The sequence below is a fragment of the Athene noctua genome, chromosome 10, assembly GCF_965140245.1.
Source record: "Athene noctua chromosome 10, bAthNoc1.hap1.1, whole genome shotgun sequence".
Classification (NCBI taxonomy): domain Eukaryota; kingdom Metazoa; phylum Chordata; class Aves; order Strigiformes; family Strigidae; genus Athene; species Athene noctua.
Genome location: NC_134046.1, coordinates 5,080,215 through 5,106,194, shown reverse-complemented (window position 1 = coordinate 5,106,194; position 25,980 = coordinate 5,080,215). Strand labels below are relative to the sequence as shown.

The window sequence follows — 25,980 nt, the reverse complement described above, 5'->3', positions numbered from 1 at the left end:
TGTAAAGAAGGCTGGTGGATTCATAATACACTCGAGGCAAACCTCCGATCTAGTCGTAATCAAGATTACTGACTAGAACGGTAGTTAACTAACTGGGCCTTAAAATTAAAAACAACAGAGAAAAAAAAAAAAATATATATATATATATACACACACACACACACACACTCACCCTAACTGGCCTACAAAGTACCAACGTCAAAATCCTTGTCAAGGGTCTGAGATTGAAGCTAAAACTGGGAGGCCTATGCAGACCAGAGTAGAGGTAAAACATACCCCTGAAGAATACGACTGCTGCCGAGAAGATGAAGCACACTGCTGCTCTATGCAACAGAGTAGGCAGAGGAGGCAGAGACGTACACCAGTGGGGAAAAATTTCAAGCCCTACTCTGAGAGAAAAAGGCTCCTAAAAAGCGAAGGCCAGGAAGGGGTGCAAATCACCTTGACTTTACAGGAGCAATGCCCTCCTTCTATAAAAGTTGTGAAAACTTTCAGAATCCTACCAACCTTCTATTGGATCTATTGGACTATCTGGATAACAAAGAAATGGAGTTTCCACCCTTCTCAATACATTCTGAGCATACTACTCATAACACACATGTCACAAGCACGGGCTGGACTGAACCACCAGCCCCATCAACCTTTTGAATGGACCCTAACTGCTGAAAGGGGTAGCCAAAAGCAAATACAGACTGTAATAACATCAGGGGCACCATCATTTATAAGTTCCCTGTGTACCCTTGTGCCCGTAATGCCTTGCACACAGGACTCAGGATTTTATATTTGCCCCAGTTCCAACCCAGGAAAAAGCTACTGCAATTATCCTGACCAATTCTATTGTAAGTATTGGGGATGTGAAACTATAGCCTCAGATTGGGTACCAGAAGCAGGGCCGGATAGATATTTAAAGGTACAATGGGGACCTGACAAATGCATCATTCCTCCCAAGGATTCCCTGAGACCAGGTTTCACAGCAACTCGTGAGGGTCCAAAGAACTGGTGTCAGTATCTCATGTTGAATGTAACTGAACCCCAAGATTCTAGTTGGCTCGTAGGAAAAAGTTGGGGAATCCGGCTTTATGAGTCAGGAAAGGATAGGGGCAATTTTATTCAAATAAGAAAAAAACCAGTCCCAAATGATCCAATACTAGTAGGGCCCAATCTGATACTGACTGATGAACTGGTTGAAGAAACCGAGGAAAGCATAACAACAATTCCAAGGATCAATAGCAATCAAACCACCCAAAAATCTGATGAAACCACTGGGGATAACCCCCTTTGGAAAATGATACAAGTCAGTTACCAATTACTAAACAAAACAAATCCAAATCTTACTGAACATTGTTGGCTGTGTTATGGGATCAAACCACCTTTCTATGAAGCTGTAGGAGTAAACAAGAGACCCAAACGGGTAAATGGCACTAACCCTGCACAGTGTATATGGAACACAGAGAAGCAAGGAATTACATTGACCCAAATAACAGGAAGAGGTTTGTGTATAGGCAAAGTCCCAGCGCACAAGAAACAACTGTGTGCCAAGAATAATAGAAAGGAGTCACAGAAACCAGAGAGACCTGCAAAGTGGTTAATACCTGCTAAGAACACTAAGTGGGTTTGTTCCACTATAGGAGTGACACCCTGCCTGTCATTGCAACAATTCAATAAATCCTCAGACTATTGTATTCAGGTAGCAATTGTTCCTAAAATCTTTTACCACTCTGAAGAATTTGTTTTTAATTCACAAATTACCCAAAACCACCACTTGTCTAAACGAGAACCTTTCACAGCATTAACAATAGCCACCCTAATGATTTTAGGAGGAACAGGTGTAGGCACGGGGGTGGCTTCATTGGTACAACAAAGCAAAGAGTTTAAAACATTGAGAATGGCTGTAGATGAGGACCTGGTAAGAATTGAACAATCAATTACTGCTTTGGAAAAGTCTGTCAGGTCCTTATCAGAAGTAGTACTACAAAACCGAAGGGGGTTAGACTTAATGTTTTTACAACAAGGAGGATTATGTGCAGCACTTCGAGAAGAATGTTGTGTGTATGCAGACCACACCGGAATAGTAAGAGATACCATGACTAAACTACGGGAAGGACTGGAAAAGAGAAAAAAGGAACGGGAAGAGCAACAGAGTTGGTATCAATCTTGGTTTAGTCACTCCTCATGGCTAGGTACCTTACTGTCAACCTTAGCAGGGCCACTTATCCTCTTAATTTTAACCTTAACTTTTGGCCCTTGTGTATTTGACAGGGTAGTAACGATCATTAAGAATAGATTAGAAACAGCTCATTCAATGATCATGGGAACTAAGCGTGAACCTTTGGGGGGAACACCGAAATTGGAAGAAACTTTCATCCTGAGCCGACAGGCACTCGAAAGATTTGATGAACAACATGGTGAAAAGAAAAAGGGGGGATTGTGATAGGTAGTAAATCGTCTGTTCATCAAATTCAGTAAGAAGACAATAGAAAAGCAAACTGTCATATGAACTATTGTATGTTGTGTAAGACTAACAGCAAATGTTTAATTGAATTAACATGATAGTGTATATGATCTATTGTATGTTGTGCAAGACTAACAGCAAATGTTTAATTGAATTAACATGATAGTGTATATGATCTATTGTATGTTGTGCAAGACTAACAGCAAATGTTTAATTGAATTAATATGATAGTGTGAATTGTGACAGGAAGAAAGGGGGGGGAACAACAAGAGAAGAAGCATCTGCACTTCAAAAGGTGTGAAGAGTTGCAGATGCCCAATTAAGCAAACAAGAGAGTGTTCACGACCATAAATCTCCTTATTCAAAGAGACTGCTGGGCCTAGGCTGATAAGGACGCTGCAGACTTAGTGGATCATCACATTCCAGGCGAAAGGTGAAAAGTACACTGTGAGGAGGACCTACGGCCTTCATCCCAAACGACCACCACCCATAATTTGGAGACCCTTACCCGTATTTTTAACAGCTTCTGCGCAAGCGTGAAAGACTGATAAGCTAATTACCATACGAAGCGGGAATAGGCGGGTTCAAGTAATGTATATGCATAAGTGTATAATGACTATGTAACACTTCATAGTATAAGATTGAAACAAAATGCTCGGGGGTCGCGGGCCGTTGTTGGAGCAGGAGACTCCCCGGCCGCCCAGCGCTGTTTTGCTTGTTGCCGCTTGCTAAATAAAACTCTGACTCAGCCAAATTTAAGAAGTCAGTTTATAACACCATCACAAAAATAAAATTAGGAAACTTGCTTATGCATAAACTGGTGTGTGGTGGGTTTGTGGGTTTTTGTTGCTTTGTTTGTTTGTTTTGTGGTGTGCCGTTTCTCCCCCTTTTTTTTTAAACCAGGACTAGTTAAAAAAAAAAAAGTCCAGTAACTCAAGCAAAGACTTGATGCATATGACAACAGCATAATTCCACTAGCGTTTTACCTTTTTTAGAACATTTTAATTTAGCTACCTGCAATGGATATTCCAAACACATTTTTTCAGTAACAGAAACAAAATAAGCTTGCCAAGTGGCACTTAACTTGTAATATTTTACACAAGACAGCAGATAGGAACAGGCCATTCATTCCAACATACATATTTTTCCTCTGTTTCCTTATTTCTACACTTTATGAGTTTGGGGGCTTAAAAATCTAAGAAAGATATTTTAAGCTGCAATACGGAATTACATCTTGTGGAAATATTTGTCTGCTTGATAATCTCAACGTTTAACAAGAAGTGGTCATTAGTCCTATGCTACTAAAATGTTTAGATTTATTTTACTTGCATGACCTCATTTGCTTGTGTTTTGAGTTCTAACAGAGAAAACTTGTGACATCTGGTATTTTGTGTATTAACAGAAAAAGATTAAGCTTACCTATAATCATTAATTTCCAATTAAATTTATGTTCTGTATAAAAGAGAGGAGTTGGCAGTCAAAAATTAGCATTTGCCTGTTTATCTGGTATCGGTATTCAGACTTCTTAGAAAGTATTATTTTTCCTTCAGCTAAAACTAGGCCTGTGCAACATTCTTCTTGGACAAGCACCAAATGTTTGAAATATATTTCAGATCTTCTAAAAAAGCACGCACAAGTTCATTATGATGCTTGAAATCTTCATTAAAACTTTCTAGATATTAGACATTTTTTTCATAGAGTCAACATAGCTATTAACATGACTTCAAGCTGTTGGGGTTTTTTTAATAACTTCAAATACAGACCTGGAATTTTCTAGACCTGAATCAATTGCCAAACCATACATCAAAGACATCATTCTGAAGTATAGTTTGATTTGTGGCATTTCAAAATTGTGCAGACACATCAGGTTTTCCATAAGACTTAAGAGCAATTGGAGAAACAATGAAATACCCTCCCAATATCCTACCTTCCCAGCATCACACATCCTGGTGTGATGCTGCACTGACAGGTCTTGTTGTCATTATACACCACCACAAAAATACATGCACAGGAGAAATAATTGCAAAATTTCTAGGGTTTTTTTATCTGCATGTATATATGGATGCTCACAGTCTTCCTAGAAGGCTTGACAGATAAGCAAACGGTGAGCTTGGGAATGCACTGGTTGAACAGGAAGAGTAAAGAAAAGTTTGTGTGATTATGCTTTTTTTTAAGGGTATGTTATGAAACTGAAAGACTATTGAGGGAAAGAACAGAGTAATAAGGCAAATCCTACAGCTAAGTGGCAGGAAGGCAAGAAAGGAGAGTATGTATGTAGATGGAGTTTGCAAAGAAATCAGTAGAGGAAAACACACCGTAAAACTCATTTAAACAATTTCTGACCATAGTAACAAAAAGCAAGTAAATAAATTGATTTTGAAAATATTTTATATTTCAGTCCTCTGAAGAAGTCAACTCACCCGAGTATGCCCAGTAAGGATCCCCTGAAGCCTTTCGCCTCCGTATCTGCACAGAACTACCATGTCTGTTTTCATGCAGAGAGCCAACATAACCTTCAGTCAGAGCTGGGAAGAGAAGAAGCAGGAATCGTTAGGGAATTGGTATTTACTCCCTGGAGTTTACACAGTGAAGCTTACATCTTTGCTGAGCAGGGAACACAAACTTGGCATTGCTCAGAAAAAAAAACCCAAAAATTAACAGGTGTGCTCCTCAGCCATGAAACTCCACCATCCAAAGATGATTCACAGAAGCCAGGACTAACTGATGCTATTACTCCGGTCTGGCACATGCCTGTGTAACTCCAGTCATTTCCATAAGGAAATTCTGATATTCACAAGCAAAGAAGTATGAGCCATAACATATGACCAAACTTTCTCTGTCTAGACCCAAAAGATACCTTACTTTGCTAGCGACTACCACACTACTAACTACTTCAACACAAAACTTATCAAGATCCTTAAAAGAATACAGATGCAAGTATGTGGAACATGCCAGGATGGTGTTACCCTGGTTAACATAACTGCACCTATTTTAAACCACATCTGGAAATCCCACGTAGCACAGTTTCAGGGGGGACCGAATGAATCTCCTCCGCATACAGCCTGCAGACCTGAGCCCACAGCACACGGGGTAACAGTCTCAACACGAGCAAGGCTCGAGTAACATCACCTCATGGGATTCACTCAAGCAAGGCAGACGTGCAGCACTGCCTTCTAGCCCGAGGAAGGTCTGACTATGTCAGACAAGATACCCCACATGCAATACCAATGCCTTACGACATCAATGGGAGAGGCCACTACAGAAATCTGTGTAAAACCTTAAAAGCTAGAAGGAATTAGATTCATCAACCAAAATGGAAAGGAACACATCCTACACTGCATCCCAGGACTTTTCTTCTAGACCTCAAACAAATTACTTTTATTCCTTGTAAAGGAATGCATAGCTTCCATGAGGACGTGGGTTGTTTGGGGTTTTTATTTGCAAATTTTGCTTGTTGTTTCTATGCATTTGACTGAACCAAACTGGAGGTGTGTGAATTCACAAATACCAGTAAAAAGCCTGTAATAAATTCAACTGCCTTCCTCCGAGCACCATAGCTGAAAACATTTGTGCTATAATAAACACACACAAACAAAAAAAAAACCTTTGGATACACAGACATGGAACATGAAGAACAAGTATGCACCAACTGGCTCTATGGAAATTTAAGTCCAACTGACCCAAACCGCTTATTTGATCAGTAAGAAACTAGCTGAATATTTCATATTAAAACTTTAGAAAACCACGTAAAGCGCTGCTTGTATGCGGTCACCAAGCACCGTCCTCCCTCCCTTCTACTCCCAGGCCAATTACAGCTGGGATGAAACAAAGCTTGTAGCAGGACATTATCGAACACCAGGTATCAGTAACTCAGAATTTGGCTTTCTTTCCCTTTAGAAAATCTTTTGGGTGACACCCACTTTGTACCACTATAGTGGAGAGCATTCTATGCCCAAGGGCTATTCATGTATGCTAAACACCTCTACAGCCAACCCTTGCTCTGCAACATGGATCATGGATTTCTGCAGTTTTTGGAATCCTGAAGTGGTAGGAAAAGTCATGCAATCCCAGGAAAGGTATTACAGGTACATCCTTGCCAAAATTTTCTCTTGTGCAAGCAAAGGTACTAATTGTGCAATTTATTATGAGCCTCTGATTTGAATGAGTTTTCCAGATTTCTTGGCAACTTTCTAAATGCTAATTCATTCCAGGCTGCAAACTAGAAATGCTGGAACACATCATGCCACCAGGATTTATAGGCAACACTATATCACATACCTTATTTTCCTCTTCTGATTTACCCTAATGTGTCTACCTGGCTGGGAGGCAGCAGCAGGCGCTCATTTCAACAGGAAGGAGCAGAGAAAGGGATGTGGAGACCCAAACCCTCTTGGCAAAGGAAAAAAACAAAAACTGAGTAAAGATCAGAGACCATGAAAACCCCAAGGAAAAGAACATAGAAATAACCTAGATGGATGGCTAAAAAGGCTGTAAGAAAAGAAGAAAAAAAAAAAAAAAAAAAAAGTGGCCCGATTATTCACTTTAAAATCACATCTGCTGAGAAACACACATAAAGTTTCTCCTTATTACAAAATCAAAGGCAAGAGCAGCTTTCTTCCAAGCATCCTCCACATCGAGGAGGCAAAGAGTTGTGGGGTTTTTGTTGCAGAGAAAAACTGATTCCTGCAGGCAGAAGGAGGATTTCAGCCTGCCTCCTCCAAGGAATAAGGTACTCCTGCAGATATCTGCTCAGTGAGCCCTTCTGTGTGCCTTACCATCAGAAGAAAGAAACTATGTCCAAATAATCTGTATTTGTTGAAGGTAAAAAGGCTCTGAGTCAGTGAGAAACATCTGAAGTTGTAAAACCCTTTGTACTCCTAGCTTGAACCATCAAAAAGCCACATGGCAACCATGGTATGGCTATGAATCATACCATTGATTTTCAGTATCCTCTGTGCAGAAAATTAAATTATGCAAATCCAAGCCTTTATGAATGCCTAACTTTAATGTGAAATTGAACATTTGCTTCAGTCAGCATCTTATTTATGCAATTAAAAAACTGACATTCTTGTGAAAATATGCAGTTTTAGTTTTCTGCATAGACACTTAATAGATTTGTACATTTCTCTATAGTTATAAATGGTGAAGAGCCATGCTGTACACAAATTTATTTCCAGCAAAAAGGATGTTAGAAACCAAGAGGGGAGCTCAAGTATTTGTCAAGAGAACTGTGGGAAGGAACTTGCTGGTTATACCATTAAAAATCTTCTGTAGGACTGAAAAAGAAACAAATTGGAACATCCCATTCCAAATAAATGCTGCATCACTGTTAGGCAGCCCAACATTAATGCCAGTAGTCCCTTACAAAGGTGCAATAATTCAGCAGTCATTAGCAATTTAAAGACAATATATGTTTACTGGATAACTGCAGAAACTCTGAGAAAAGGATGACAGGTCAGGATCTCTGGCAGTGCTGTGAACTGGAAAGGTAATGGTCTGTCTCTATCAAAAATCATGACACCACCTTCTTCCCTAAGCTGGCTCAGTTCCCCAGCCTGTTCACAGTACGGCCACGCATTTCTGCATGGGGTCACACAAACACTCCCAAGAAAACACTGTGGGAACAAATAGCTATTGTTGGCAGTATCTTGTACTGCTAAAGTCATCAGGAAACCACAGAGTCAATCTCATGGTGCTTTTGTTCTGTGGTGTCAACTGGGGTCAATGGACTCTCTCATACTGGAGAGGTGCAGGGTACAGAACAGAGCCTACAGTGGCTTTTCGATAGAAGTTTGGAAGAGCCAAAGCATTCAAGTCAAGTTATTTCAAAAAATGATGTACTTCATGTATCAAAACCATCTCATGTTTCAGGCAGAATCATTAATTTTTCCAACATGACACCACCAATGAAACCAACAGGCATCTCAGTGTTACAGAATCCGCTTCTCTCACTGAAAATATATACAGCAAAAATATTTTCTTCAGCTCCAACTATGAGAGTACACTTACTCATTTTTGTGAGATCCTCCAGTTCCACAGTTTCAGAAGGTATGCTTGCAAATAAGTGACTCAAACTCAACTGACATCTTCCAGCGTTTCTAACATTTGAACAAATTTTGGAGAAAATATTTTTTAAAGTTCAGTTATATTATCACCAATCGCTACGGGTTTCCACAGGTTTTTTTTTCAGCTGGGAGACAGTTAACAGCTCAAGAACAGAACACAGACAAGTGGTTTCCTGCTCCACTCCTGCAGAATTGGATGCTGGAGAAAAGCCAGCAATTAAGACAGGCTGGCCTGTCATGGAGCTAACATAGGGAGGCTCCTCTCTTCTGGGAACCCTGGAAAAGTCGGGGAAGTGGAAATTGGGACAATAGGAGGGTCAGGAACATGCTCCAGGAAGGCTCAAAATGGAGAAGCCAAAATAGAGGGGTGGGGTGGAATATAGGGGCGCACACACAGAGCAGGAGGGAGAGAGGAAGAGAAGGGACAGCAGAAGCCGTTGCCCCGCAAGGTTTCATTTGATACATCATGCCAGTGCTGATGGTGGAGGAGTAATGAATACCATAATATATGGTCGGAGACTTGCAGATACACGATTAAAAGAGAAGGGGACCAATCTTACACTCAGATACACAAGCGTGAAATTAAATCCCGTGCAAGTTCTCTGGCTGCTGGTGCAGTACTGGTGTCTATGAAGCGTAACACCTGCAGTCAGCGGAGTTGTGCTGTGCCTATCAGAACTACTTCTGCAAGGAATAGGGGATCCTTCAAAGCTAACATGGAGCAATCTCTTACACACAATTTCATATAATTTTAATCGGTACTGAACGCTACATGATTTTAGATGATGTGCTAAATGAATCAACCCATGCCGCATATCTGCAGAGAGCAAAAGCAATGCAATGCTGGGATATGCCTTAGCATTCTGATCAGCTTTCCATTCACTCTGTCTCAATGTATTAACTTTCCAATAAAAATTATTTGATAAGTGCCCTCAAAGGTACAATAAGGTAATTCCTGCCTGAATACCTTACTGGTATTCATAGTTCACATGAAAACACAAAATTTTATCCCCAATCTACCTTAAATATAAAGCTATTATATTATTCAGAGAGATTATACCCTCGGCGTTACTGTTTAAAAGGTATCAAGCCATCAGCTACGTAAGAAAAAATCCTTTAAGGTCGATACTTTATGTCTGAATGCTGAAATCATTAGTTATGATGGTAGATTAACTAGATTGTGTGCCAAATTAGGATTCTTTTAAGCCTTCTTTGAAGATGAGAATTGCACACAAATCTGTTTTCAACTGTTCTAATTAAAACAGTTCAAAGTCAAAGGTATGTTCATTGCTCAGCTCATAATCATTCTGTGACTTGCCATTGTAGATTATACTAGCAGTTGAATCAGATTTAGTCCTAGTCCCTAATGTGGATGCACTACTTAACTGATGCTACTCCATCAGTCAGCCAGCCTTTGGAGACAGAGACTTGACTATTGGCATCTGGAGTAGTGTCACACCATGAAAACACTTTTTTCAGAAGGTGGAGTAAAAATAAGATCTTGTAATCTTGTTGGTCTGGAGCAAAAAAGCACTAAATCATAGGGAATGCTAGCAATTAGCTCTGTATCAAATCACTGGCTGTAGTAAGGAAACTTGTCAAAAACACGGAAACCACTATTTTCGAGACTGCACAACGCTGCAATTTAAAAGGGGGATGGGGCACAGAAACGTTACCTCAAGGTCTTTTGTATCATCTCTTAAATGGAGTTTAAGAGATCAGTGAGCCAAGACACTTTGCCATCTGCAAGCCTAAAGATTCAAGCATGCCTCACTGAAAAAAATCAGCATCTTTATCTAGGTGCATTTACTGTGTTTTTAATTGGCCTGCGCTAAAGAGAAGCAGGTAAACTGAAGACACTGCAGTGCTACACACTGTAACACATGCTCTGTTGAAAAGAGTTTAGGCTTCTGGGCAATTTCTTCGAATAAATACTGTCAAATGGGACAGAAGGGAAAAAGAGAGTAAAAAAACCTGATAGAAGATAAATTCATACTATTAAACAATTAAAATATTTTTGTACAATTAAAATAAATAATGGTTTAAATTCATCTCTTTAGGCACTTTCATGGACAACATGCTAAACAAAACTAGGCTATTTGCCTTAAATATTTTACCATCCTTTGACAGCAAATAAATCTAGAAATATTTCAGGCACAGCTAACCCATTTTGATAGTACATTACTTTTAAACAGACTCTTCAGCCGTGGATTCCCGTATTTTGCAGATTATTTTATATCTTGCCAAAGAAGGATGAAAGTTAAAACAACATATGGTGGTCAGACAGCATCAACAAATTATTTTCTGAATGAGACTTCTTCCTTTGATTATGCTGCAGAGATTTCTTCTGATTATCAGATAAAAGACAAAATCTATTCCCCTATGAACACACATGCAATTTTCACAGCTTTCCATTAATGAAATATGGGAGTTACAAATCACAAGTTTCTCGCGACTAAGTGAAATACCAGACACCCGGATGCTCCATCTGCCAAAAGATGTATATCCCTTTCCCTGATGACAGTCACCCTGGAAGCCCCTGAATTCCTGTATTGAGCACAATCCACAGGTCTGTTCCTAAAAATGACAATAGGGACTTTTCACACCATTCATTCTCTGTTCATGTGTCTGATAGATGATGCGGTAACAGCACAAATCCTAAGAACAAGAACATAAATGCAGAGCACAGCAGGCCTTTACAAGAACTAACCAGCAGACTGCAATTTGAAGATGAAAAATAGTCCAGGGAACACGCTGTCAAACTGTGGGGATTAAATTAACTAGCGGAATTAAAAGCCCTTATCCCAAACATGAATACACCAGTCACTAGGTGCATTAACCCTTGGTAACCTGTTCCGTTGAAAGCCAGTGAGTTAAGCATAATGCCATTTTATATTACTCCAATGTATCAAGAGAAAGCAAGTCCCAAAGCATCAGGGCTGATGTAGACAAGCAACATAAAACAGATTTTTAGTGCAGACTTTTCCTTACATGACAAGGGATAGAGTTTAAGGGTGACAGGAAAGCCTCCTACGTCAGAGCACGTCTTATCCAAACCAGAGCAAGGACCCAGAGCGTACGGCAACACCCAGCGCTCTCAGGCAGAGCGAATGCCTTCCCAGGGAAAAGCAAAGCAGCCTCCTCAGTCACCCGTTCCAAAGGATCCTTCTCTCAGCCTGCCTGGCTTTATAAGCAAGATGAGCAAAGCTCATTAGCAAGACAGTAAGGCAACTTCAAGTTTCATTAATGATGCCCCATTAAGGGGACTCCAAAAAAGAAGCTTGGGCAGCCAGGAGGAGACAGATGCTGCCGGATGATGAGAAAGGACTTGATTTTGCATTTTCATGGCTCAGACTCTGCTGGCATCAGCTGTGCAAGATATGACATAGCTGGTGAATTTGCACCACTGATGTCAACTGGCACCACCTGCACCACTTCTACTGGGAATAAGCAAAGTCAGACAGAAAACCAACAGTGCCAATAACTTCCATCTCAAGATAAAAACCACACAGATTAAACCAACACAACATCGCCCCTTCCAGGAGAATAGTGCCCCACAGCAAGGCTTCTGCCAGACAACTTAAGGAACACCCATAGACTAAGAGTTCTCAGACTGCAATACATGAGCACAGATCTACCTCTATGAACAATGTGTCATGAAAAAAACAAAACAAAACACCCAGTCTGTTATCTTTTCCCCTAAGAAAATGCAGAAATGCTGAGCAGAAAAAAATAGCCCAAACAATTGCACGTCTTCAGGATGGAGGGTCTGCTGCTCGTGTCACGCTGCAAACAGCATGCAATGGTGATAGCCATGGAAATGACGTTTGAGGACCCCAGATTCAGAAACACTCATCCCCCATCACCAAGACCTGCAAACAGATCAAAACCAGATGCGTTTGATGCAAACCCAGAGTAAAACCTTTATCCCACTGAACTGTCCCCTGACACTTCCCTGCAGGCAGAAAGACACTCCATTTACCTTTAAGATAAAGTTTTCTAACAGACTGGTATTCTAGCCATCTGAGTTGAGATACCTTAAAGACGACTGATGCACATTACATCCTAAAAATCAAACTCCTTTTAGACATTTCTAATTTGGGTAGTCAGACAGAAAAATAATTGGGAGCACCTGAAAACTCTGTAACCTTGAAAACTCTTGGTCTGTGCATCCTTCACAGTCCCTCAGACTTCTGTTAACCATCATTATCTGCATTTCTTAAAAGGAGGAATCTTCATCCTTGTTCATCGCCTCTCCATGCTGTACTTCAGAAGGGTCATGTCACCTCTGAATTTTATTCATAACAATGAGTGATGCAAACACAGAAATAAAACTTCAGAGAAGAGGTTCATAAGCAAAGCTGACCTCCACAGGAAAGCTGATGCTCTCTCAGCCCGTGCTGACTGAATCACAGCAGATATTGGGGAAGAAACAGATAAACTCAATTCTCTAATATCTAGAGTAGCCTAGTCAGAGTAAACCAAGGCAATGAAAACCTTGACAATGATACCTTGGTATCAGGGCAAAATGACTGCTCACACAGCCAGCCCCAATGTTGCTGCACTATTTCCACAAGGGCAAGCTCAAAGTCAAGCCTGGAGCAAGCTGGAACCCTGAGGAACCACAGTGTATTTGTGCAGAAAAAAACCTGAGTCCATCAGCACAGGCACACTGAGAAGGGGCCATCTTGGTGTCTTCTTCATTCATGGCATAATTTATCCAGAAAAATGTATAAAACACACATGTATAATGGAGACTTGTTGATACAATGAATTAATAATGGTGAAAGGGGGCTTGCCTTATTGTAAGTACCTAAACCTTAAGGGTTTTACAACAGAAAACACCGTGGCTGGAACCACTTGTCTCACTCTCATCCTCACATAATCAGGTGCTGCAGCATGCAGTGTTAGAAGAGCAGCCTGAACAGCAAATAAATGTGACCTTAATGAAGTATTTTGTATCTTCAGTTCCTTTAATGCAGAATCATACCATTTTCATCTCACTAAACCTGGCAATGCTCACAAAAACACACAAATTCATGAAAAATCACCAGTTTCACCTCTCTGCTCTGGAAATAATTTGCTTGTATCCACTGCCAGCATTTGTCATAGTACAGCCTCATTACGTTTTCAAAACATATTCCCCTAAGTCACATAAGAAGTATCTTAGAAAAAAAAATATTTACTAGAGACTCGTCCAAATAACCACAGGTAGGATCTTGTGATGCAGACCTGCTCTGGGCATGACTTCTGCCCATCCAGGCTGCCATCTTACCAGACACATTCATGCTTCCCTGCAGGCAGCCTACAACGTCATTTACTCCGTCTTTGCATTATATCTAACAAACCAGGCCCTTCTCTGCTAAACTTGCATAGAGTCCCTAGAGAGAAAGACTGTTCTTGCGTGAGAGCTTGCCAGATCCCTCCTGGGGAGGTGGTCAGCATTGGCACTGCATGGAGTCCTCCCTCCAAGGCACCACTTCAAACTCACCTGCCTCTAACACCGAAGGAGCAGCAAGGCCAGCGTTCATTCATTCATTCTGCAAAAAACACAGGGCACAGTGCGGATTTCATTCACACAGAGAACAGCAAAGCACTTTATGAAGCCAACAGAGCTGCTCCCACTGCATGGCATGAGATCAAACTTGCCCCATTATAAACTCTTCAGAGACAGGGGCTCTGTCAGCTAATAAAAATTCCTCATTCTTTATACAAAATGATTTTTTTAACCCGTGTCCTTTGGCCCATTTAACAATTTATTGACTGTGGGAAATAAAGTGAGGCCACATCAATCTCTTCCTGGTTATTTGGTTCAGGCTCTCAAATTAATGCAGAAGGTGGAAAGCTCAATAAAGAACTATTTAAGAAAAGAAAGGAGAAATGTTCTAGTCCAACTGTGAGATATCTTCCTCTCTGTTTGCAGTTAGGTCTTGCCATCTATAGCTGCACAATCTCCTGGAGGAAAGATGGAAGGGCATAAACCAGCATGCTCCCCTGGATCGAGCAGAAATAACTTGAGATTTGTATCACTCTGCACTGAAACAGATCAGTAGCGCTCAGGTGGCCAGATTTAGTGCCTCCAGCATGTGACAGCTATTCCAGCCAGATCCACAAAAATTATTTTAGGACCAAACTTAAAAACTGAGTAGAACCAAGCAAACAAGCATTCATTTTTTATTTGTGTAAACATGTATTTAATTTGGCTTATAATCTACAAAACAGGGGGTTTTCATCTTTTTTTTTATGCTGACAGCTTGCATTACATACAGATTTTGTAGAGAGGGTTTCATTCACATTTATTTCCCAAAATATAAATCTAAAGTGGAAACTGAGATAAATAGAGATTTTTTTGTGCTGACTGAACAAGTTGTTAGTCAGGGATATATGCCCCAAAAACGTGACCTACCATTTTGAGAACTCTCTCCTTTCCTTCCAAGTAAGTTGCATTGTTCAAAGGGAAAGACACTATAAATACTACAGAGCTGATCTGTAAAATGAATCAAACTTCCATCTTTGCTTTGCAGTTCACCATTAGTTTTTCACCCAGGCAAGAATTTTTCTGGAAATTTCCCAGCTGGAGGGTCTGGTGCTGTTTAGTGTCCAAAACTAATACTTGGTTCCTTGGTCATTTGTCTCCAGAGAACACAATAAAGATCTCGACACAAAGCCTCATACTACTAAGAGCAAGAGCACTAAGGCCTTTGGCAGCAAGAATAAAAATGCAGTAATAGAGCACAGATGAAGTAAATAGATAAAAATTGCCAGCAATGGGTGCACACTTTGTAATCATACAGGGACGGTATGCAGCACAGTCTGAAAAGTCACAGGGTCACTATTCTTTCCTATACCAATTTAACCATCTGGAGGACAAAGTTAATGCCACACTCAGTAAATGTAAATGATGCTAAACCAAGAGGAGGAGAAGCAAGCAAGAATGCCTCAAAAATATTCAGCTGTCTGGCAAGCTCAGCAAAATGGGCTGATGTAAGTGAGACATTCCTCTGAAGATAGATGTAAGGCTATGCAGTTGGGGAGAAATAATAATCAGTGCAGGAATGAAGTGAGAGACTGCTGTTTAGAAAGCAGTAATGCAGAAAGACTTGAGCATTAGGGTGGATAATGAATTAGATGAAAGTTCATGCTGCAATACCACTGCAGAAAAAGGCAATTGCTATCCTGGGGCACATGCACAGAGATACTGGAAGCAATAACTCAGTTTTAGACAGTCTTTGGCAAGACTGTCACTGCACTGCCACATGCTGTTTGATGCCCATTACTCACAAAAAAAAAAAAAAAAAAAAAATCATTTTTAACCAAAAATCTAAGACCTGGAGCAGGGAAGGGAGAGATGACACATAACACGCAGAATGAATCAAAGCATCTTTAACAGCAACCTTGTGCCCTGCTCTGTGCTGGCTTGGACAGCCCAGTCCCAAGCTGCTCGGCCCCGCCTGGCCTTGCCTTGGTGTGCGCTTGCTCACACCCTCTCAGGTCTTGAACGTTACACTCCACTCTACCTCCTTGTTTCATACATCAATTTTCATAACAAGCCTCATAAAGAGTTAGATTTTTAGAGCACTCCGAAGTGTTGATCTTCAGACAAGAAGTGCTCTCATAGCACAAGAGTGAAAGAGGAGCTGAAGAGCTCCGCGAGGAACAAAGGGATGCTCTCACCTTGAGGCGGGCAGGGCGGGAGCTCAAACGCACACCACCTTTAAGCAAGGGGCAGGATTGAGAGGAGACGCTCGGTGCACACAAGTGCTGGGAGCAACACACGCTTGGCTTGAGTGCCACTGCAGATGAGCTCTGGCTGAGAATAGAGACCGCAGCATAAGGGATCAGCAGCAGAGGCATACAGCCGCCTTCTCGACTGATGTGAACAGGTCCCACATTGCCAGGCCGACAGGAGAGCAGTCGGCTCTGGCAGGGGTAGAAGGAAGCTGGAGAGCTGCATGCTCAGTGCCCAAGCTTTTACTTCCTCCAGGGTACCTCTTCTTAGTAAGGCTCAGGCATAGAACTTTGCTCCCCTCCTACTTCACAGTCTCAACCACTCTGCAACATCCCCCAGTTTCCAGCGTTACTAATCCTACAGTTATTACAAACACTTAAATTACTAAAAGCACAACAAAAGCACTGTGCCATCAAAGATGGATCTAGTGGACAGCCCTCAGCCTGACAAATGTAATTGTTTTCTTAAGGATCATAAGAATCCTCAGGAAGACTTCAGCCCACCTGCAGAAAGCAAGGTTGTTGAGTGCTGCAGGTTTCTCACCTCCCAAGCACATTGGCTGGTTATGGAATTACAATACAGCTTTGTACTTAGTCCCCACTTGACTCAGAAAGCCCCAGAATGGTCCTCAACACCCACAGAAAGTTTAATTACTCAAGAAAATAACTCCCCCTAGGCGAGTTAATTCCAAAGTGTGTGCATGTGTTCCACAGTTGCTATTTCCATATTTTATGTTGCTTCTTTATGCTTTCACTGTGAACTGTAACAATATTTCATCTCCCGTATTGCTGGTGTCAGTGTTAAAAAACAGTCGTCCCTTTATGCAATGCCTAAAAGATTTCTTTGTGGCAATACCCTATGTTCTAGTTTGTCCACAAAAATGAGATAGTAATATCACAACATATATTCTCTCTTACGCTACGAATTTTAAAATACATTATGATAAGGAAATGAGTTTTTAAATAACAACTGCATTAGACATTGTCAGCATATGAATGCTTGTTCTGTGACAGCATTTGTCCAATCCATGACAGGGATCTGCAAAACTGCATCTTACAACTATAAAAAACTTCTATCAACACTGCACAGGCTATCAAAAATCAGTTTTCCTCAAAAAAGTTGTTCCCCATTAAATATGCTTTTAGTTATTCTTTTTTACATTCTCCACATAAACCACAGTCTTTGCTAGAGAAATCAAAAGTAAGACTATTCATAAAATCTCATGTTGTTGTCTTTCTTTTTTTTTAACCCCCAATTCGTATTTTGTAAACAAGAAGCTCAAAGCAATCAGTTCCAGTCAGGCTTTTCAGCTTTGGATTTAAATCCTTTCATGACTTCTTCAAAAAACATGTATCCAAATTTCAGGGAGAGGAGGAAAAGGACTCTTGACATTGTAGTTCTCTGATGAACAAACTGATGCATTACAAAGAGGCATCTATACACTCAAGCTACTTGCCAACTGACAAACATCATTTGAACACAGAACTTCAAATAGCTATTAAAAAAAATTAACAATTGTTAGTAAAATATCATCTACTGTATGTGATTAGATTTAAAGCTGCAGGAAAATAAAGATTGATGTAGAGCACCTTTGGCAACTGATATTATCCCTGTTAACACAGCGTACACAAAAACCATCTTTGCCCACATGGAGTATATCCCTCTCATTACTGCACTGCTCTGAAATGAACTAAAAGATACAAACATGAGATAACAGGTTAGTTTAAGCTGATCTGCTGAAACACCAAGAAACTGCAAGGAGCTTTAGCTTCCACAGGGCTGCCTCTAGCCATTTTCCTATTGAGATGGATACTAGGACTTGCCAGGATTTTCGAAGTCCAAAACCCAACCACCCAACACACACAGAGATCCCAGCAGAGAATCCTCATTTTCACCCCCCAAAAACCAGAGAAAGCACAGGAAAAGGGGCACAGAGGCTGAGGCTTCAAAACTGAACAGCAGCAATGGGCCAGAGTCAGCCTCAATGGGAATCAGGATGTGTGGGACGAGCCTGAGCCACAGGGAATGTGAAGGAGGTTCACGCAAAAGAATAAAAGGTCCCAGGCTCAAAGAGACAGGCTTGAAAACCAGTCTTCCCAGCAGCTTTCTAAGTAAACACAAGATCAGCAAAGATCATTTAAACTGCTCAGGAACAAAACCCTGGGGAGGTATGTAGCTGGGGGGATAGAGAAGGACTATTTCTTCAGGATGCCATGCAGAAGGGACCCAAAATTCTTAAGGCACAGCATGGCTACAATGAGAAAGATCTGGCTTGCAGAACACATTCCAGTGGCAGGTCTGACAGGTCAGCAGGGCAAAAGCACTGCTCACAGCAGTCAAAAAAAAAAAAAAAAAAGTTTTGGGACAGGAACACAACAGCATCATCTGTCCCCAAGTAACTGGAGCAGAAGGGTGGGCAGTATGAAGCCAAGGCTGCAGAGAAGGACTGCCATAGCAGACTGGAGACAGGGCAAGGAGGAGAGAGCACAAACACAGGAGAAATCAGTAACATCGCACAGACTGGTATTCCACTTAGGGCCAGGGACTGCCGAAGTTACTGCCGAGTACTCTGCATGAATTTGTGATGATAATGATTACTTCCTTATCAGTAACACACTCACAGAAGTCTAAATATTATAACAACAACAACAACAAAAAAAGACACAGAGCAGGAGGCTGCTTTTGCAATTTTTAGCCACTCCACTGCAGCAGAGCAGTGTTAACTGCAAATGAACCAAGCCTCGATTAATCTGGAAACACTTCATTTGAAAATTTTATTCTAAGTGTAAATTTATTAGAGCCCATTAAGCAACATGTAATCAATAACTACTCATTATTTTCTATATAGGTAAGGAAAGAAAAAAGGAAGAAGGTGCTTCCCAGGTCATAGTATAGAATATGTCAAATTGGGAAGAAGGAAATCCTTAAAAGAGCTGCAAGTCCTTAATTGCCACTGAGGTCTAACACAACTGAGATATTCAGCACACTCTGTATTCATCCCCCTTAGAATTAGGTAAGTGAGAAGGTGTTCACACACACTGTGTCATTCCCAGGCAAGGGCCTTGGGTTGGTATAAGTTTATTTGTACTATGTAAGTCAAGTGAGAGTCAAATTCAGATTCAAGACAATTTTGTTCCTACTCCACACTTCTAAACAATTCAGATAGCAATTACAGGGGAGAAAGGAGGCAGGAAAAAAAAAAAAGATTTTTTTTTATTTACATTTGAATAAATTTTAAATATCTTTTAAAAAAATATTATAAAATATATAGTGATGCCAGAATATACTAGTAAAAGCTTGGCACTGTCAGATATTTGACTTCTTTAAAATATATCTACTTTAATTTGCTTTTTAAAAAAATGACTATGCCCTAGTAAAAATCTGCAATTTCCAGCCAGCTGCATTAATATTTCAACTTGGTAAATTATTCTTTTTAAAAAGTTTCTAATAAAGTAGCACTTGCTGCATGTCTTTTAATAAGATTACATTTCTATTTATGATGTTATAATACATTGTATTAAAAACAAAAGAAAGATTACCATGGGAGGAATAGAGATGTCTTCCTTCATTTTAAATTTAATTTAAAGTGGAGGAAAAGGATTTTTCTTTTAAATTAATATTTCCCTTGCAGTGCTATGAAGCCCAGCTTCAGCTACTGAATAAGACTCAGGAAAGGAAGCTTTACCATTTTTATGCAAACTCAAAGAAAACACAAAACTAAGCTTCATTAAGCCTCATAGATACCAAAAAGCCAAAACTTGCATCTTTGTCTGTGGGCAAAGGTCCTAAGCCAAGATGTGTGTTGTTCCTCCTGCTGAAGTAGAGGCTATCAGGTAGAGCCTGTTGCTCTGTATTATTGTTGCCATTCTTATGTCAGGTAAAGTGCAGAGCAAGGGGACAGGTGATTATCTTCAAATGAGCAGAGACAGCCAAAGGAGAAGCAAAATACCAGCAGTGCCTGTCCATCCTACTCCCACCTGGAGGGAACGCATGCCTTGCCTGCAGTGCCAGAGCTAAACCGCCCCCATCTGTTAGACACTTGCAGTTTCTGATTCCGGTGGTTAAGAGCAATGGGAACATATTGGAGCTTACAGACTGGGAATTAGTGGCAGAAGGCCACGGAGTTTGTTTTACTCCACTGCTTGATCAGCAAAGCAGAACCCAAAAAGCAGCCCCGTGCAGCACTCCAAGACAGGTCCACGCTTCTGCTGAAATGATGAAGCATCGCTGTACCCCACGCAGCTCACACCTCTCACAAAGCAGAAAGTCCCATTCCCTTGCTCTTACCGAGTCATGGAGGTTTTCTATCACAGCTAGATAAAACTGCTCTCGCATAGCCCTGTAGGATATCAGATACCATAGCATTTTGCAAAGGTGGTCAGCATTGGAAAAACAGAGGTGCAGAGAAAAGAAATCATTATTCAGTATCATCTGATGGCTATCAGCCAAATCAGGATTAAAATGCAGGATCAGACCCGAATGCCAGTGGAATATTCCACCCAGGCAGTTGCACCGATTTGTCCTTCAAAAGTTTTAACACAAGGCAATCACAGAAGTTCAAAGACTACACTAGTTCATAAAGTGCATCCTGGTATTTAACCACAGAAGAAAGTGATGGAAGATGTACATGAAACAAAGGGGGTCTGGGTGGCCGAGGAATAATCTTATGCTGCATGTGTTTGTTTAACTGTTGCCCACAAGCAGAAGCAGCACTTCCATGTGTATTTGCCATATTGTAAAAGATAATGCCTTTTTTTCCCCCCCCCCCAGTGCTAAGGTCCCACTAGAGTTTGCATGACTATAGCCCAAACGCAAATTAAAATAAACCTCTGTTAGCCATTCAAAGGCAAAGTACATGCTAAAATAACTCACCTATAACCTGAAATGGGACTAAGAGGTAGAACTGCTGCCTCTGAGTAGAAACCAAACCAGCCCCCAAACCCCTTTCTGAACAACTGAGAATTCCCAGAATAAAATGAGCAAGTGCGCTCAGGAATTATTTAGTCACAGCAATATATTCTTGGTAAAAATCAATGCCTGTGATATACACCATACCATGGAAATGACCTTTAAATAGCCATGGTCTTGGACAGCAGGCCACAACCACAGTTAGGAGGAGGCGGGGACAGTAGGGGAAGTACAAGATGAAAAAGGATGTTTTTCAGATAGGTCTTTACTGGTCCTTGACGGTCAACAAATTTATAACAGATGTGCCTCATTCTGAGTGTGGAGAAATGAGTGCTGGTAACTGTTATTGTCAGGACAAATCAATTGGAGCCATATGTCTGCAGCAGCTGACAGCATCATGAAAATCTCAAGCAAGACACAGACATTAGGTTGTTGCTGAAAATAAGAGCTTTCCCATCATGTAAAGGCCCTTTGGGAGATGCCTCTCTCTGAGATAGGTTTGTGGGAATTAGCTTATATATTTTGATTCTTTCAAATGCTTGATTGTATGCAAGACGTTGCCCTCTCTTATCAATTCCCCAGACAGTAGGTTATAATTAACAGGAGGCAAAATGCTACAAATTAATCATAGGACACATCTCATTAGGATTCTTATTTTATCTAGATTAAATAGAAAACTGTCATGACAGAATGGGGAAGTTTCCTAACCTTCGCTGCTACCCGATGCTCCCCAATCAAATGTCAGCCATTATTCCCAGTGATGGAACCCAAGAGGAATGCACAACTCGCAGCAAAATCATAGATGATAATAAAAAGGAATAAAATGATAAGACCCCATTCTAATAAACTGAAGTTAGGCTTTTAGAGCATTTCAACCTACTGTGCCGCTCCTAGATTTCTCAGAATACAAACTAGTTAGTGGTTATCAAATAGCTGTACTGCAAAACAGGAATAGACACAGTGGAACAGATCCATGGCCCTTTTCTTTGGCCAGTACACTAGACCAAAGTACTGTAACATGCATTACAAGAAAAGGAAGTAACTAACATTGTCAAGTCAGCAGGGTCTCATGTAGGTTAAAGTGTAATGCAAGATCAGTGCCATAATTACCCACACCAAGCAATTTTTTAGTTTATTGACTATGCTGCCGTTCCTGAATTTATGTCTCGAGGCTTAAATTGCAAAATATTATTGCAACGTGGCAGATACTATAATCCAGATATCGGTAGCTATGCAGGAATGCTTGGTATTTCTCTGAACAGCCAAGCTTCTCCAAAACCACTGCCTTTCTTTCACCAATATGAATGAGCAAATCTGCCAGAACACAAGCATGTGTATTTCTCTGTAAAACATATACAGAAAGGAAAAAGACCAAGATTTTCAGGGAAGAACTAGTTTTCAAAAGAACTGTAGCTAGCTCACAGACATCCAACACTCCTGAGTTATACCACAATGCACTTGCACCTTACAGGTTACAAGATCTACAAGTTCTCGGTTTCCCTGTGCCCCCTCTCTCCCCATCCTTTCTCTACATCACAACGCTGCAAGGCTTTTCCCATTTAGGTCACCATTTCCAACTCAGCCTCCGGCCACCCAGCTGACAGCCTTTACCATGGGATGGCTGCATTAGAGCATTTGGTCATGAGCGGCACCGGTTAGGGTTTATCGGGCGTCTCAGCAGGGAACCCAAGCACACCGTCCCCACCTTTGTGCCAACAGGACCTTCACTGTTGCCTTTGCTGAGCAGAGGGTCAGGCAGCACAAGCAGAAAGCCTCTCCCTGTGCAATTCCAGAACAACCAAGTAACAGATTTCAGTAGAAAAGCAAAGAGAAAAGTGCATTGCAAACTGTCCTATCCTGCAAGGATAGGGCAAGGACCTAACTAAGCACACACTTTGGATCCTTCTTAAAATTTCGAAAGGAGGGTGAGAAGACAGGCTGACCAGCTTCTTGACCTGAGATTAGCCTGAAACTAAATGCAAACCAGAGGCAGTGCGACAGTAAAGCTTAGATGACTTGAATTAACATGAAAACTATTCTAGTCGCTTTTCCTCCCCTCATGGAGAAGGAGTACCTCATTTTCCGCACTAGTAATAGCCCTGGTAAGGGTGAGCAGGAGGCTGCTTGCTCCACCTCAAACCCTGAAAATGTAACAACTACCCAAGAACACACAGGGGACAAAAGCACCAAAGCAAAAAATGCCGTAACGTTCAGTGGATCCTCTTGAAAGCAACTACAAAGTTTTTTTTTAGAACAAAAATCAGTTTTGTGTTCTTGACTGTTCTCTGAAAGTAAAAAGACCATGTTTGCACGTCCCCACGGAAAGCTTGCTGTAGCCATAGGATGAGGCTTGGTTCGAATGCTAAATGTATTCTCAGCCTTCCAGATCTCTATCAGCGCAACTGAAACAAAATAGACTGCACTTTTTTGCCCTATCATTAAGAAGTGATGGGGTCAGAAGACTGGCTGCCTCATGCTGTAAAGCAGTCCTGAAACTTGAGGCATCTACAACACATATCAGCTTCAAATGTCAGCCTGATAATATGGGAGTAACAGAGCAGAGTTCTCTGGTCTGTGCTTTGCAGGAGGTCAGACCATAATTTAAATAATCCCTCTAGCCTTAACTTTTAGCTATTTTGTACTCAGGCAGGCACGAGGGGATATATAATGTCTCAATCTTGCCAAGAAAAAAAGAGGGAGGAATAATCAGAACAGATTCAAGACATTTTGTGAGGAATGAATCCACACAAATAAACATTTGGCACAGGGAAAAGACCACATTTGTATTGAGAAACTCAACCATACATCTGCTACAACCAAGTTTTCCTTTCTTTGGAGGTGGAAGTTTCCATCACTTGTGCTGGGGCTTGGGCTATTGACAAAGTTATTTTTCCTCTGTGTTCTTTTGTTGACATATGGTTTCAATGCTTTACTGCTGTATTAATCCTATTTTGTCTTTCAGATAAAAAGGATATTGTTGTTACTAAGTACTATGCTAATTGTTTTTGTCTAGTATTAAAAATACACTGTGCTGCCTTATTCTAATTAACTTGAGATTATTATTGAAATAATGGCTTTATTATTTTACCACCGGCATTTTACTGCCTTGGAGTCTTAGTTGTACTCAAGCTATTATGACTTTGTAGCAATTGACTAACTACAATTATTCCATTATCCAGCTTCTAACATTTAATTGGGTGAGTGCAGAAAATACTTTCCCATTACAAGATCTTTGCTTTCTGATTTATTAGAATAAACCTTCAATACACAGAATCTAGATTCAGTTCATTTTTCCCCTCTTCTCAAGAAAAATCCCACAAGGATCACCATAAGCGTCGTTTGGTTTAATTAGGAGGGGAAAAATTTAAAATATATTATGAGACTTATATTGATGCCCTCCAGCACACATTCTTCATTTCACACTTTATGTAAGATTTCAATAGCCAATACACTTGCCTCCCCCCTGAGTGAGAACACACCGCAGGGCAGGACTGTTAAATGTCATTAGCCTGAACTATTTTTAATACTGATTTTTGTTGCTCTGTTTCTCCTCTGTCCATTTGATGCGTTGCAGAGTTCAGACTCAAGTTTTAATTGAAATACTTGGAAGCCTTAATACCTTACTAGGCTGCATTTTTCTCTTGAGTTTCAGCTGCAGAAATCCATCAGTTTTCACAGTGCTGTGTAGGTACCAGCAGCAGCAGCAATTTGAAAGTGTTTGCTGTTTTTACTGATCATAAGTACAAATATTCCAAGAGGCTCCAAACAGGACCATTCAACTTGGTGTGCTCTTACACCCAGTGGAAAACCTGTTAAGCTACCAGCTGCCTTTCAAATAAAGGAATAAGTGACTGGCATGCTACGAGACAACTCAATCACTGATTGCCAATAGGGGCAGGGCAGGCACTGACTGTTGGCTGAGGCAGTGGTGCAACAAGCAACGTGCACAGAAGGTGCCCGAAGAACAGCGCAAATTGGCAAAGGAGATCAGAATATCAAAACATTTGTGCACTGGCCAGTCTGAGGACATTTCTCATCCTCTGATGTGTGAATAGCTAGTTTAGAATCTGGGCACAACGTGTGGTTTTTGCATCCAGTCTGGTGCAATGCGGGGGCAGGGGGGATTTTTTATTTTTTTAAAAATAAAAATAAATCAGTAGGCAAACAAATAAACCAACCAGAAAGACTGAAGGCTAAAGAGTGCTACACTTTGAACTCCTACACCCTCATTTCCTGCTTTTATTGGCATTAAGTTAGGTCATTAACATTTTATCAATATATTATGTGTATATAATGTTACCGAGATTAATGGACATAGGCAATGCCGTTCTAAAGGCAATCAGAGTTCGGTAATAAGTTATACGCTTGGTCTTCCAACAAGCTGCTCAGTGGTAGGGATGCATGGATTTTTAAACACCTCAAAGTTTAATATGTTAGAATTAAAAGTGTGACTACACTGCAGAAGTAACTTTAAAGAACAGATAGCTTGACCCAGATTTGTATGCTGCTCCTGACAACTAAAGTTTTGAAACCCAAGTTGTTCAGACTTCAGCATATGCTCTAAGTCAATATGTATTGAACTCCAAGCCTCTGCTGCAGCTGATTAAGGACAAAGAAAGGACATGATACAATGCTACAGGATTCAAGACAGTTCTTTTTTGTGTTCCTGAAGAAAGAACATTGCTCATTTTTATTAAGTCTTAAACTTTCTGTTATCTGGCTACCTAATACCAGGTATGTTTACTGCCCTCGTTCCTGGTTTTAAGCTTGACGTGCAGAGCCTCAATTGTCATTCTGCTCATCTGCTCTCGTTAGAGGCTGCTCTC

The 25,980-nt window shown here is 40.7% G+C and overlaps 1 protein-coding gene across 1 annotated transcript in view; it reads right to left on the bottom strand.

Moving 5' to 3' along the window:
• Positions 1-25,980, bottom strand: part of PTPRG (protein tyrosine phosphatase receptor type G) — a 421,778-nt gene that overhangs the window by 325,626 nt on the left and 70,172 nt on the right. Inside the window, exon 2 of the mRNA XM_074913948.1 lies at positions 4,873-4,977. Within this exon, the coding sequence (XP_074770049.1) occupies positions 4,873-4,977 (105 nt within the window). The remainder of the gene's footprint in view (positions 1-4,872; positions 4,978-25,980) is intronic.